Source organism: Physeter macrocephalus, chromosome 18 (genome assembly GCF_002837175.3).
Source record: "Physeter macrocephalus isolate SW-GA chromosome 18, ASM283717v5, whole genome shotgun sequence".
Classification (NCBI taxonomy): domain Eukaryota; kingdom Metazoa; phylum Chordata; class Mammalia; order Artiodactyla; family Physeteridae; genus Physeter; species Physeter macrocephalus.
The window spans coordinates 36,992,132-37,005,789 of NC_041231.1; the positions used below are offsets into that span (position 1 = coordinate 36,992,132).

Consider the following 13,658-nt stretch of genomic DNA (forward strand, 5'->3'; position numbering starts at 1 on the left):
GGCAAGTGGGGGCCACTCTTCATCGCGGTGCGCGGGCCTCTCACTATCACGGCCTCTCTTGTTGTGGAGCACAGGCTTAGTAGTTGTGGCTCACAGGCCTAGTTGCTCCGTGGCATGTGGCATCCTCCCAGACCAGGGCTTGAGCCCATGTCCCCTGCATTAGCAGGCAGATTCTCAACCACTGCGCCACCAGGGAAGCCCTAGTGGGAATTTTAAAATTCCTGTCATTAAAAATGTGCTACGGAATAAAAACTGTCTTAAAGTTCAGTCTTGTGTTCTGCATGTGTGCACGAACACACACACACACACACACACACACACACACACACACACACACACACACACACACACTTCCCAAGGAGTAACATTTTGAAGCTATTCATCTGCTCAGCTGGGGTGTGTGGGGCAACAGCAAGGCCATAGGAATCCATTGTAGATTACCTACCTCACAGTTTCCTGAACAGCATGCTTTGTACCTTATTTTTCTGCAAACCATCGCTTAGTGGGTGGTAAGATGTCAGCTGAAAGCCAAAGCAGGAAAGTTTTAAAATATTTTATTTTATTCCCAATTCAATCAATCCCTTGTGGCTGTGTGACTGGTAGCTTCTTCCATTTTGAATAATCAGGTTTCAGTGTATTCTGTTCTCAGTCGAGAGCAGACCGTTCTAAAACACCCAAGTGCAGTGTTCCCTGATTCTCAGTGGAGGCGTGTGCTGCTGAGGATGCACGTGGACCAAATGATTTGAAAGGATAAATTGTGCTAGGAGGGACAGCTGGGGTTACCAGGGAGCTCAGCAAATGTATTTTCTGTGTCTCTCTGGAAGTCACGTCTCTGCAAGCCTTGACTGCTGAAAATCATTGTTCTCATCGAGAACAGAAAGAGAAGGGGGTCCATGTTCTTTTCCTGAAGACCTGGTGCCCTTGGTCGGATGTCCCTGTAGGTTTTACCCAGCAGCTGAATGTGGGATTCCTCGTCTCAGCCTCGTCTTCAGTCAGATGGCAGACCCAGCTGTTAGCTTTGCTTGCCTGCAACGTGTTTGATCATCTCAGATTCAGCTGGAACACACTGTCCTTCCTTTGAGATTGGGATCTGTGCATCCATTTCCATCTCTGTACTTCTTTTTCCTCTTCTGGGAAGCTAAGATAATGCTGAGCTTCAAGGGATGACAGGTAGATAAGAGAGAGGACATGTCAGTGGATCTGTGTATGGTCCTTTCTGGAAGCCAAAAGTAACATGTTATTTTTGGGAGAAATTCTACCCTCCGCCTCTGACATGGCTTGAACACCCAGAATTCCTATCATTGCCTAATCCCAGATAGCACTGGGATCAGGCAAGATTGGAGACCAGCTCTTTTAGCCCATAACTCAGCAATGTGGGGTGGGGAGGGGAGGGTGGGAGGAGTTCGATGTAGACCTCAAGACCTACCCACTTGGGTGCACTTCCACCACTCAGGTTCTTATCTTAGGACTTCACGGTTGATGTTTTTCTCTACTTGGACGTAGCCTTGGATCTTGCCAAACCACTCCCAGTTTTGCTCTGTCCAGCCAGAGCTTGACTAAACAGATGATAAAACTGCCGGAAGAAAGGGAAGGCAGGAATGTAGAATCAAAATGTGGTCTCATAGCAGCCCGAGTCCTTGGTGGCCAGAGCATGTCATTGGTGAGATAGGGGCAGGTAACATGGAGCACCAGCTTTGTCCCTGGGAGGCTCAGAGCAAAATCCAGTGCTGCAGGGAATGAATGAGAGCAGGCGAACAAGCTGGGGGTGGGGGGGCGGGGGGGAGATCACACCTCTCCTTGGACATCACAGTTTCAAGGCAATAATTTGATATTTACAGGCAACAACTTATGGGACAGGCTTGTACCGAGCACATTACACACATGATCTCACGTCACCTTCCCAACAACCCTGTGAGAGGGTCGGAGAGCCACCCTCACTTCACAGGGCATGAGACCAAGCCTGTGGAGGTTACATTGTTGGCCCAAGGTCATAGGGTATTCAGTTCATAGGGCACTGTCCTCTGGCGGGAAAGGTTGGCTCATATTTTATCCTTAGATCCTTTGCAAAGAATCAACACATTTGGGGGGCCAGAGTGATAAGAACTTTGTCACTTTCAGCAGAGGCTTTCTGCTCATCCTTAAACACCAGGGAAGCCTCAGCAAATGTCCTTAAAGTGCCCTTGAGGTCTGTACACACCAGTTCCCAAACCCTGAAGCAGAGGTGGAATCCCCAGTGCATTCTGCTCCCCTTACCCCTGCAACCCAGCCCAAGGGGAAGCCAGGGAATCCCTTTTACAGAGATAAACAAATACAGAATTTATATCCCACCCAAGGGTTTCCAAGAAGTCAAAAGGAAATGACTGACCGAGACCCCAGAACCACAGAGCCCTTCCTCTGGGCCTGTGGCTGTGATTAGGCCACCACTGCCACCTCCGGCTGACTTCTTGGCGTCCCCCACCCAGGAATGTGCGGCTCTGACCCCATTTTCCAGACCTGGAAATGGGTGTGGCAGGCTGTGGGCACATTTCTTCTGTGGCATTCTTGGCAAAAAGGCATAACCTGGCTCTACGCATGAGAAAACATCTTCTGGGCCTAAGGTTGGCTTCCCTGTAAGGGCCACAGAGGCTTGAGTCTGCTGGCAGCTCTCACACTTTTCCAGGAGGTCGAACTGTTAAAGTGCTTCGGCTCTGAGCATCTGGCCCTTTCTCCTTGACAGAGTAAGAGCTTTGCTTGATTATCAGAAGGCATATGTGGATCCAGAGACCGCAGAGAGAGCTAAATATTTAGCTTCCTCTTTCTCTGAAGGTCTGTAGTGCCATGTCTGGGCATGACCAAAATGAGTTTCAGGCGATGGGCTAGCGTTTGCTAAAAGGAACTTATCGGGGTGAGGGTGTGCATTTCTCCTTCTGCCCAAGGTTAAGTAACAGTAACATCCTGTGTAAGAGAACGTGAATGTGGTTTTCTACTAAACTCCAATATTTTAGGGCTATTTGTTAGATATTTTTAATCATGGGCCAATTTAACCAGTAGCAGACTAATAAAATAAATTTGGGCTTGCTGCCAGGGCAAATGTTGACTTACCCATATAATGTTGACTGAAACGAATAACTTTGAAAGTAATTGAGGAGTGAAACCTTAGCCAAAAATACAGTGTCTGAAACAGTGGTTCTGTTTTATTTTACTGGCACTGCTAAGAGATTTTGTTCGTAACCTAGGCTGCTGCCCACCTTGGCTCTCGGAGAGTCCCATGTTTTACTGAATTATTTTCCAAGGTTTTGTTTTGTTTTTTTGTTTTTCGGCCCATAAACCACCATTCAGCAAAAATGAATATCCCGATGGCAGAGAAGAACAGGCTACTTTTCCAATGTGGGAGCAAACAGTCAATGATAATAAGAGAATAAAGATAATAACTTGCTTGAGGTGCTCCCTCAGAAACAAAATGGTATGCCAGTAACATTTGCCCTCTCAGAGTTTGTAGTAAAATTAATTGCTCCTCCAGGGTATACTGGATGAAATCCATCTAACTCGCCCCACACTCACCTTTCCTTCATTTTGTCATTCAGTTTATACAAATAGTAGAGAGCGAGAGTATTTTGCCAGCATGTGCTTTGAACTTGAAGGAAGCAGGGGAGGCCTGGAGGAAATGAAGCCAGGATGACCACATGAATTGTCATAAAGTGTGATTTCTTTCTCTTCTCATTTTTTTACTTGCATTTGATGGGAGCTGTGTTTGGGGCTGGAACTGAGCATCCTTTCAGAGGTTTGTGCCAGCAGTGTCTGAGCTTAGTCCGGCATCCCCCTCTGAGGCTCCTGCCCTAAGCAAGACCCCCCTAAAAGCAACCACCTCACAGGCTGACCTTGGCCAGAGGCCATAGCTGCTGACTGGCTCAAGCCAAAACAGACTTGATATACATGGAATAAAGATCGTCTCCCCAACCTTAATGTGTTCAGTTTTACGGCCCCAAGCGTCAATGGTTAAATGTGTGGATCTGTCCAGACCATTTTGTGTGTGATGTCTCCATCAATGCTTTTTAGCATTGCCATGAGGGGAGGCTGGAGAAATCGTCAGCTCCCCAACACAACAATCCAACACCCTGTCTACAGCTTGGCCATGAGACTGAACTAAGAGTGTCCTGTGGATTTTATTTATCCAGGCTCTCCATAGTCCCCAGTAGCAAAAATACAAACAAAACAAAACAAAGCCCCCAAAAAGCATTTTTTTCTTTTAAAGAAGGAAATTAGGATGTTTTCCTTATAGCATCTGATGCAGAGAGAGTTGGGCCATTTCATCAAAAAGGAAATCTAATCTCCCTTGGATGCACAGTGCAAGGCAACCAAACCTGCAGCTGGAGAAAATAAACACAAGGGTGTGGCCTCCACCTTTGAGATGAGCCAGGAGGAAGGTATCAGGGATTCTTCCCAGAGCTGTTCCTGGTGGTTTGGCAGAGTCCACAAAGCCTGTGGGACCTTTGTTGAAATCACCTGTGAGCGTTTTTAGGGGGAAATTGTAGTTCTACTTTTGAAGACCTTTTGCTCACTTTGTGGGTTAGAAACCAATAATTCTGAAATGCCTTTGGCCTAATCAATGAAGCCAGGTTTCCGTTGGAATTTGGGCTTCATTATTTGCCTTTTAACTTCTAGTAACAGAGGACACCAGGTCAGTTAGCTCTGTGCCAGGGAAAAGAAAACAAACAAAAAAATTTTTAATGGAAATTTTGGAGTTAGGAACCATTATTTCATTATTGTTTTTTTCTATTTCCAAAAAATAAGATGAAGAGTCACTTGCAGGCTCCAAAGAAGCTCCCCTTCTTGCTCCCCTCTTGCTCAGACAGCTCTGCAAAGGACTCCTCGTTGCTGCCTCTGTGTCCTACATGCCCCTGTGTTCCACTGTGCTCTGCCTGCTGAACACCTCACCTGCCCCACTCCAGCCAAGGCTTACTCTCTTGGGTGCTCTGCCTGGGTCAACCTTCTGGTTCTCTCTGTACATCCAGGAGACATTCCCCCAAGGGTGACACGTGTACCCTTCAATGAAACCCACTTTGCAGATGCTGGGTAAACACTTGCAGAGCTGAATTCCAGAGGATGCACGTAGTCACAAAGAATCTCTTCCATTTATGTGTATTCATTACAAAGGGAGTAGTAGTAACTTTACAATGGAGAAATCCAGCAGATACCTCCTGTACGGCTGTTGTAACAAAGTACCACAAGAGGCGAGGCTTAGAACAACAGAAATTTATTTCTTACTCTTCTGCAAACTAGAAGTCAAAAATCAAGTCGTCAGTAGGGCCATGCTCCCTCTGAAACCTGCAGGAGAATTCTTCCTTGCCTCTTCCTAGCTTCTGGTGTTTGCCATCCATCTTTGGTGTTCTCTGGCTTGTAGATGCATCACTCTAATCACTGCCCCCATCATCATATGCTGTCTCCCTATATGTCTCTGTCTAAATTTCCCTTCTTATGAGGACACCAACGATTGCATTTAGGGCCCACTGCAATCTAATATGACCTCATCCTAACCTGATTACATCTGCCAAAATCTTATCTCCAAATAAGGTCACTTTCACAGGTTTGGGGGTAGAACTTCAACATATCTTTTTGTGGGGGACACAATTCAACCCATTGTACCACCTTGACCAACTGGTCCAGGTTAACGTCACCAGTTATATAGTGACATCATGTCCCCCAGATATGATGCACCAGAAAGGGCACATCACTTCTGTTGTATTCTTGCCAAAAATGCATAATCTGAATCCAATCATGAGAAAGCATCAGACATGTCTAAATTGAGAGATATACTACAAAATAACTGACCAGCACTCTTCAAAAGTATCATTGTCACAAAAGACTGAGGAACTGTCACCGATTGGAGGAAACTATTGTGATATGACAACAAAATACAGTGAAAGGGTGGGAAGGCCTTGGCAGTAGGAGGTGTCAAGGGAAGTGAGAACATGAGAATATTTATGGTGACCTAGAAGGTTTTTTTTTTAACATCTTTATTAGAGTATAATTGCTTTACAATGGTGTGTCAGTTTATGCTTTATAACAAAGTGAATCAGTTACACATATACATATGTTCCCATACCTCTTCCCTCTTGCATCTCCCTGCCTCCCACCCTCCCTATCCCACCCCTCTAGGTGGTCACAAAGCACCGAGCTGATCTCCCTGTGCTATGTGGCTGCTTCCCACTAGCTATCTATTCTACATTTGGTAGTGTATATATGTCCATGCCACTCTCTCACTTTGTCCCAGCTTACCCTTCCCCCTCCCCGTATCCTCAAGTCCATTCTCTAGTAGGTCTGTGTCTTTATTCCTGACTTGCCCCCTAGGTTCTTCATAACCATTTTTTGTTTGTTTTTTAGATTCCATATATATGTGTTAGCATATGGTGTTTGTTTTTCTCTTTCTGACTTACTTCACTCTGTAGGACAGACTCTAGGTCCATCGACCTCACTACAGATAACTCAGTTTCATTTCTTTTTATGTCTGAGTAATATTCCATTGTATATATGTGCCACATCTTCTGTATCCATTCATCTGTCGATGGACCCTTAGGTTCCTTCCATGTCCTGGCTATTGTAAATAGAGCTACAGTGAACATTGTGGTACATGACTCTTTTTGAATTATGGTTTTCTCAGGGTATATGCCCAGTAGTGGGATTGCTGGGTCTTTAAGTTTAAATGTTTCAAGGTAGCCCTCTCAGCTCTCAGTTTCCCAGCCACGTGGACCTTTCCCTATTCTGGCCTATATCAGGTGAGAATTATTGAAATTCAGTAGTGGGATTTTTTTTTCATTTAACCAGGTTTCTTCTAATTACTGTTGATTCTAGATGATGTCTGCCTCTTCAGTATCCTTTCTCACTAGGCCCTCACTAACAACTGAAGTAAAAATCTCGGATGGCACCTGTCTGCTGCAGTTCAGCATTCACTAGTACATTCGCAAAACTGTTTTCTGTCCATTGAAATAAATCTTTGTATTATGGAGCATTTTGACCACATACTGTCTTAAAATCAGATTTCTGCCCCTTATTTTTGACTCAGTAGTACTTGGAAGTGGAACTCAGGATCTAAACATTTTGAATGTTGCCTAGTATAGTAAAGGTGCTGTCAGAAAACAGTATTTTGGAAATTAATTTTCTAGAATCTTCTACAGTGTCCTCTTCTCTACTGAGCAAAATACTTAATTGAAAATTGGGGAATCTCCAGCAAAACTCATGTTCCTTTTTCTAATGAGCAGGGGGGAAAAAAAGGCCTCAAGCCCTCAAGAATGGTTTCTGTGTTTGTTGATGGTTGAAAAAAAGCAAAAGAAGAAGAATATTTTGTGACATGTGAAAATTATATGAAATTCGAATTTTAATGTCTATAGGTGAAGGTTTAATGGAACATAGTCACATTCACTTATTTACATACTGTTTATGGCTGATGGTAGAGATGAGTAGTTGTGATAAAGGCTGGACAGCCCTCAAAGCCTAAAATATTTAACCATCTGGCCCCTTACGAAACAGTTAGCCAAGCCCTGGAGTAGGGCATGGGCTCTGGATCCAGCCTCCCTAGCCTAGGTTTAAATCCTGGCCACCTTTTTTAGCTTTCCCCTCTTTAAGATGAGGATCACAATAGTGGCTACCTTGCAGGGCTGTTAGGAGAATAAATTAGTAAGTATCTGTAAAGCACAGAGAAGATTCCCTGCAATAAATATGAGCTCATTATTATTATGTAATAATTCTAGAGCTTCTCCATCACTCTGAGATTGTAACTTCCTGTTTAACATGAGGATGATGAAAGCCTCCTAGAGGGTTACTGTTGGATGACACGTGACCCCTGGGTGTGCAGTTCCCAGCACATCTCCCGTCACACAAATGTAGCCCGGCATAAGGTTTCCTGGTGTTTCTAAACATTTGAAAGACTTTTTCTGTGTGTGGGGGCGGGGGGCGGGGGTACGTGGGCCTCTCACTGTTGTGGCCTCTCCCGTTGTGGAGCACAGGCTCCAGACGCACAGGCTCAGCGGCCATGGCTCACGGACCCAGCCGCTCCGCGGCGTGTGGGATCTTCCCGGACCGGGGCACGAACCCGTGTCCCCTGCATCGGCAGGCGGATTCTCAACCACTGCGCCACCAGGGAAGCCCTGAAAGACTTTTTTTTATGATTCCATCAACTCATGGGCAAAAGCATCTGCTAGCACAGTCGTTTCTCACCTCTCTCTTGCCCCTGGCCAGGTGTAGAGCATCCAAGAGCAGCGCTGCCCTGTAATAGAGCAGTCAGTCCTGCACTAATGGCTGCATTTCTGGCCCCTCCTGGGCCATGTTTGTGACTCAGTAAAAGCAGAGTCTCAGGGAAGCTACAGACGTGATGTGAAAGACTCTCCTACTGCTCTCCAACCCCACTCTGGCTGCAAAAATGAAGTTCAGGGAGAATGAGGGAGTGTTTCCTGTATGCCACATCTGTTAGAATGGAACTGTTTTTAAGGAATAAGAAATAGTGCCAAATTATATTGATATGATAGGCATTTTCTTACATTGCCTATAATGTGCTTTGGTTTTTATCTTTTGGGGGGAAGAATAAGGAGAGGATAAGAACTCTATCCCCTAGGGAAGGAATATTAAAATCTATTTAATTAAATCTCACATTAAAAATAAAATTACATGGAGTGCTTTATTCTCCTTTGTTTGTAATTCAAGCGCAAGAGATATTTAAAATTGCTGAATCAATTCCTTTATGAAAAATATGACCTCTATACCTTTCTTCATCCTCTCCTTCCCTTCTTCCCACCTCTTCCTTCTTTTTTCCCATTCCTTGTCCTCTGGAAAGGTGAAGAGAAAATATGTGATAAAAGTCAGTACTCATTCATGATAAAAATTCACAGCAAACTTAGCACAGAAAGGAACTTTTTCTACTCGATAAAGGGTGTCTCTTCCATGCTCTCAGCAAATACAATACTTAATGATGAAACCTTCATAATAATTACTTTATAATTCGGAATTAGACTATGGTACCTGCTCTTTCAGCTTGTAATCAACAATATACGGGTAGTCCTAGCCAGTGCAATAAGACAAGAAAAACAAAAAAAGCCGTAAGGTCTGGAAAACATGCAAAAAGATTGTTATTCAGAAAATACTACCCACACAGAATACTCAATGGCTTTTTCTTTTTTGTTTTATTTTTTTAACCTCTTTAGTGAGATGTCCTCCTGCCCTGTCTTAAAATTGCATGGTGAGGGTGGTGTCTGCACTTGAAACAGGACACTTCATTCCTGGGTTTAGCAGTGACCTTGCCCAGCTTAGTCTGGCAGTTGAGTTGTTGGATTAGGAAGCTTCTGCAGGTTATGTTCTGTCATCTTTCTGTAAAGCCTGAAAGCATCCCTCTTATTGCATTTGCTAGTTCTCAGTAGAGCTGTTTAACTAGAATCTGGAAACGTTTTCCCTGAGGCTCCTTTTAAACAGCAGTAAAATGTAGCTCGAGACATACTGAGTAAATGGAAAAGAAAAATCAAATTAGGCCAAGAATTTTTTTAATCTATTCTCACTGAAGCCCTCAAGGAGAACACCATAATTCATATTTGACTCATGTGGGTCAGGCATAAAGCCTCCTCTATAGATTCAATAACCTGTAAATGTTCTGGTTGTGAAATTGCACCTGCCCGCTTTGCTGGATCAAGCACTAAATCATGCAGCAGTGGTTTCTGTTTTGATTGTTCATTACTTGGGAATGTCAGATTGCCAGAGAGCAGCCCAGTGTTTACTTCCAAATGGGCAAAGCCTTAGGAAAGGAGTTTTAATTACAATCTCATGTAGCAACACTGCACACAGCTTGCAGAGGGGCCAACATTTGCACTGTGCATACATCTTATAGAGGTGCAGAAAAACACCCATCTAACTGGCTCATGTAAAATGGGCAGCAAAGTCAGCAGAACCTTAGAAAAGATGACACAGCAAGTGGAACAGAGCCGAATCTTCCCTCATCCTGTCAAGCATGCAGGGCTCCCTGCCCCTTTTTAAAGCAAGAGAAGCCAACTGGCGTTTGCCCTTCAACTTCCCTAGTTTGATATAGAATCTGTGACCTAGCAGATTTAGCTGTTAATAAAACAGAGACCTAGGAGTCAGTGGGCTCTAAGGTACATGCAGGATTATCTGAGACCAAGTCCTGATCCCCTAGGAAATCCCCCATCTTCTCACTTGCTGCAGTGCAGTTTGTGCCACCAAAGGTGGTATGTCACAACTCTGGCATTTCCAGCCAAAGCAGGAGCCATTCAGGAGATGCTCAAGAGGCTGTGTGTGTGTGTGTGTGTGTGTGTGTGTGTGTGTGTGTGTGTGTGTGTGTGTGTGTATTTCAGTATGCCCGCTGGTAGTGGAGCTCTGACGTAAAAAAATATTTTAAAAATCCTCCTCTGGGCACAGATACTCAGGAGCCAGGCACTGGACACAGGGAGCAGCATCCTTGAAGGGTGCTGTCACCTGGAAGCAGAAGGGCTATTGGATCTTTCTCTTCAGCATTTAAATAATTGTAATGCGATGTCTCTCACGTTGAGAGATTCATCCTTTGCATTTTGGAACTAAGCCTTCCCAGTGTTCGGAGAGTTTCCTGCTGTCTGTTCAGCTCAGCATACCAAGAGGCTGGAGAGGTACCCGGCAGCCCAGATTCATTCTCCGTCTTGGAAGTACTTGCTTCGAGAAATCATGAAGTCACTCCTGGCCACGTTGTGGAATTGTTTTGTGCTTTTTAAAAAGCCTTTTAATTTTTCTATTTGATTGCCAGAAAGGTTGGGTCTGTTTCAGAGAATGCTTCTGATTTCTGAGGCTGGCAAGGGCATAAACTGACATGAGAGTTTCTCGGCAGAACTCCAAATTCAGGCAAGATTTTTCCAAGCACCTACTATGTTCAAAACACCCTGCAGGGGTATTCTGGAGAATCTGAAGTTCGGGCTTAACTCTCCAAACTTTGAAGGCAATGGCTGAAAAAGAAAGATGAGCATCCTGAGGCTCCCTTTGGAAATGATTGAGTTTTGCCACAACCATTGGCAAGTTTGGTTTTTTCCATCAAAATTTGGTGTCTTCATGTGCTGTCAAGCATCTCCTGCAGGTCGATGGAGCTTAGGAAGACAAGGGTAACTGTTCTCTTTGTCTTTGGAAAGTGTTTTGTCTGTCATCTCTCTCTTTTCCACAGCCTGTTGTTTTTATTTATGTAATTCTCATCTGCAGAGTCATTGGTATGGGTAGGCTCCCCTCATCCATCAGCTTGGTTTGGGGTAACTTGCAGATGTGCACGTTTTATGTGGAGGTGATTTTCAAAACTTGTGGCTATGTATAGTATAAAAACTGATGCTCATGGTAGGGTTTTCTCTATATACATTTTCTTTTGCTGTCTGGTTGTTATTTATAACTATTAATTTGTGCATTTCAAATATACTGTAGATACAAAGATGCTTTGTTAAGAGCCTAGCAATAGAATAACTTCTTTAAACAATATTTTTTTAATTTGGTGTACTTAAAAAAAAAGATTTTTTGTGCTTTAGAAAAGCCATTGCATATTAGAAATTTGGAGAGTGGCTTCAGGTAAGTTGGAGAAAAGGTTTTTTAAAAAGATGAAACCAGGGCTTCCCTGGTGGCGCAGTGGTTGAGAGTCCGCCTGCCGATGCAGGGGACACGGGTTCATGCCCCGGTCCGGGAAGCTCCCACATGCCACGGAGCGGCTGGGCCCATGAGCCATGGCCGCTGAGCCTGCGCGTCCGGAGCCTGTGCTCTGCAACGGGAGAGGCCACAACAGTGAGAGAACCGTGTACCGCAAAAAAAAAAAAAAAAAAAAAAAGATGAAACCAGAAGCATCAAAAGACAACTGCCTGACAAGGTCATTGGATGGGAAATCTGAGGCAGCTTTTCTCTACAGGAGGGGTTGAAGAGAATGATGCTACTTAGTGGAAGCCTCTGATTTAAAAGCTGGCAGATATATTTGGAGTGAAGGGAAAGGAGAGATCCCCGCCCATATGCTGTCCACTCCGAGGCTGCTTCTGTTGACATCCCTCTGCTATTCCTCCTTCGCTGGCTCCTAAGCCAGGTCACCTCCACACGGCTGGAGTGAGACAGAGCACTGTTTGCAGTCCACACATCGGTGTGCAGCCAGCAGCTTGTGGAGTGGGACGTGACTGTATAGTGGAGTTATGTTGTCTTCGTAATTGACCTTGACATTTTCCTTTCCTTTTTTTTTTTTAACACTACAGGAGCCTAGTAATAAACGAGTCAAACCTCTTTCCAGAGTCACATCCCTAGCCAACCTTATCCCACCCGTGAAGACCACACCATTAAAGCGCTTCAGCCAAACCCTGCAGGTAAGAAGGACACAGTGGGCTCATGTTTGCAGAAAACCACGTTGTGTGGGAGGAGCCATCCCTGTCCTACCTAGAACCTCCCCTGGTTTCAGATTGACATGAATCAATGCTTATTTCAACAGAAGAGAGCAAGTGAGGGGACTGAAAGGAAGAAAGAGATGTTTTCAAGCTGTAAATTGGTGTCGGGCAGAGTCCCTCAAGGTGTAACTGGAGGAGTCATCTCTGTTGGGCTCCTCACAATTATATTTCACAGTCCTATGCCCCATCCAGATGTGCTATCATAGGTTTTGTCCTAAAGTATCTATGGGCCTTCCAAGGGAACCAGCACATGATATAAGTTGGAGGGCAGGAGAGCCTAGTGATTTAGACCAGGGTCTGCAAACTATAGCATGTGGGAAAAAACTCAGCCCACCCCCTGATTTCTTATGGCCCTGGAGCTAAGAATGGTTTTTACTTTTTAAAATGGCTGGGAAAAAAATAAAAGAGGAATGATATTTCATGACCCATGAAAATTATATGATATTGAAATTTCGGTGTCTATAGCTAAAGTTTTGCTGTCTATAACTAAAGTTTTGCTGGAACACGGGCATGCCTAAATGTTGATGTGTTTTCTGTAGCTGCCATTGCACTACAAAGGCAGAGTTGAGTAGTTGTGAACGGGATCATATCGCCCACAACACCAAAAATATTTACTATTTGGCCCTTTACAGAAAATGTTTGTTGACCCCTGACTGAGAACAAGGGCCCTGGAATAGAAGTATCTCACTTCTGTCCTTGGCTCTGTCACTCAAAGACTTTGTCACCTTGGGCAGATAACTTCATATCTCTCTAGGTCTTGCTTTTATTCCTCATGGATACATTGGGGGATGATGCTACCAGCTCCTTTATAGAATCATTGTAAAGATTTACAGGATAGTGCATTTAAAGGACTTAGCATAGTGCGTTGGTCTGTAGTTAGTAATCACTAACATCCTAACCAGCTAAGGTGTAAATATTAACTACTATAATAATTCTTGATTCACTTTGTTGTAAAGGAGAAACTAACACACTATTGTAAAACAGTTATACTCCAATAAAGATGTTAAAAAAAAAAGAAAAAAAATAATTCTTTGGTTAACAGGTGGTTTGTAGTTCTTGTTCGTAAACTCCTGATAAAGTTTATCTTTTAAAATGAAAATCGAGGGCTTCCCTGGTGGCGCAGTGGTTGCGCGTCCGCCTGCTGATGCAGGCGAACCGGGTTCGCGCCCCAGTATGGGAGGATCCCACGTGCCGCGGAGCGGCTGGGCCCGTGGGCCATGGCCGCTGGGCCTGCGCGTCCGGAGCCTGTGCTCCGCAACGGGAGAG

At 44.4% G+C, this 13,658-nt stretch overlaps 1 protein-coding gene across 4 annotated transcripts in view; it reads left to right on the plus strand.

Moving 5' to 3' along the window:
• Positions 1 to 13,658, plus strand: part of ARHGEF3 (Rho guanine nucleotide exchange factor 3) — a 314,234-nt gene that overhangs the window by 263,263 nt on the left and 37,313 nt on the right. For 3 of the 4 annotated variants that reach the window (XM_028478969.1, XM_028478970.2, XM_007129649.4), the window contains one exon: positions 12,207 to 12,314. The exons of the other annotated variant lie outside the window; for it this stretch is intronic. In XM_028478969.1, the coding sequence (XP_028334770.1) occupies positions 12,207 to 12,314 (108 nt within the window). The remainder of the gene's footprint in view (positions 1 to 12,206; positions 12,315 to 13,658) is intronic. 4 annotated transcript variants of the gene reach the window in all.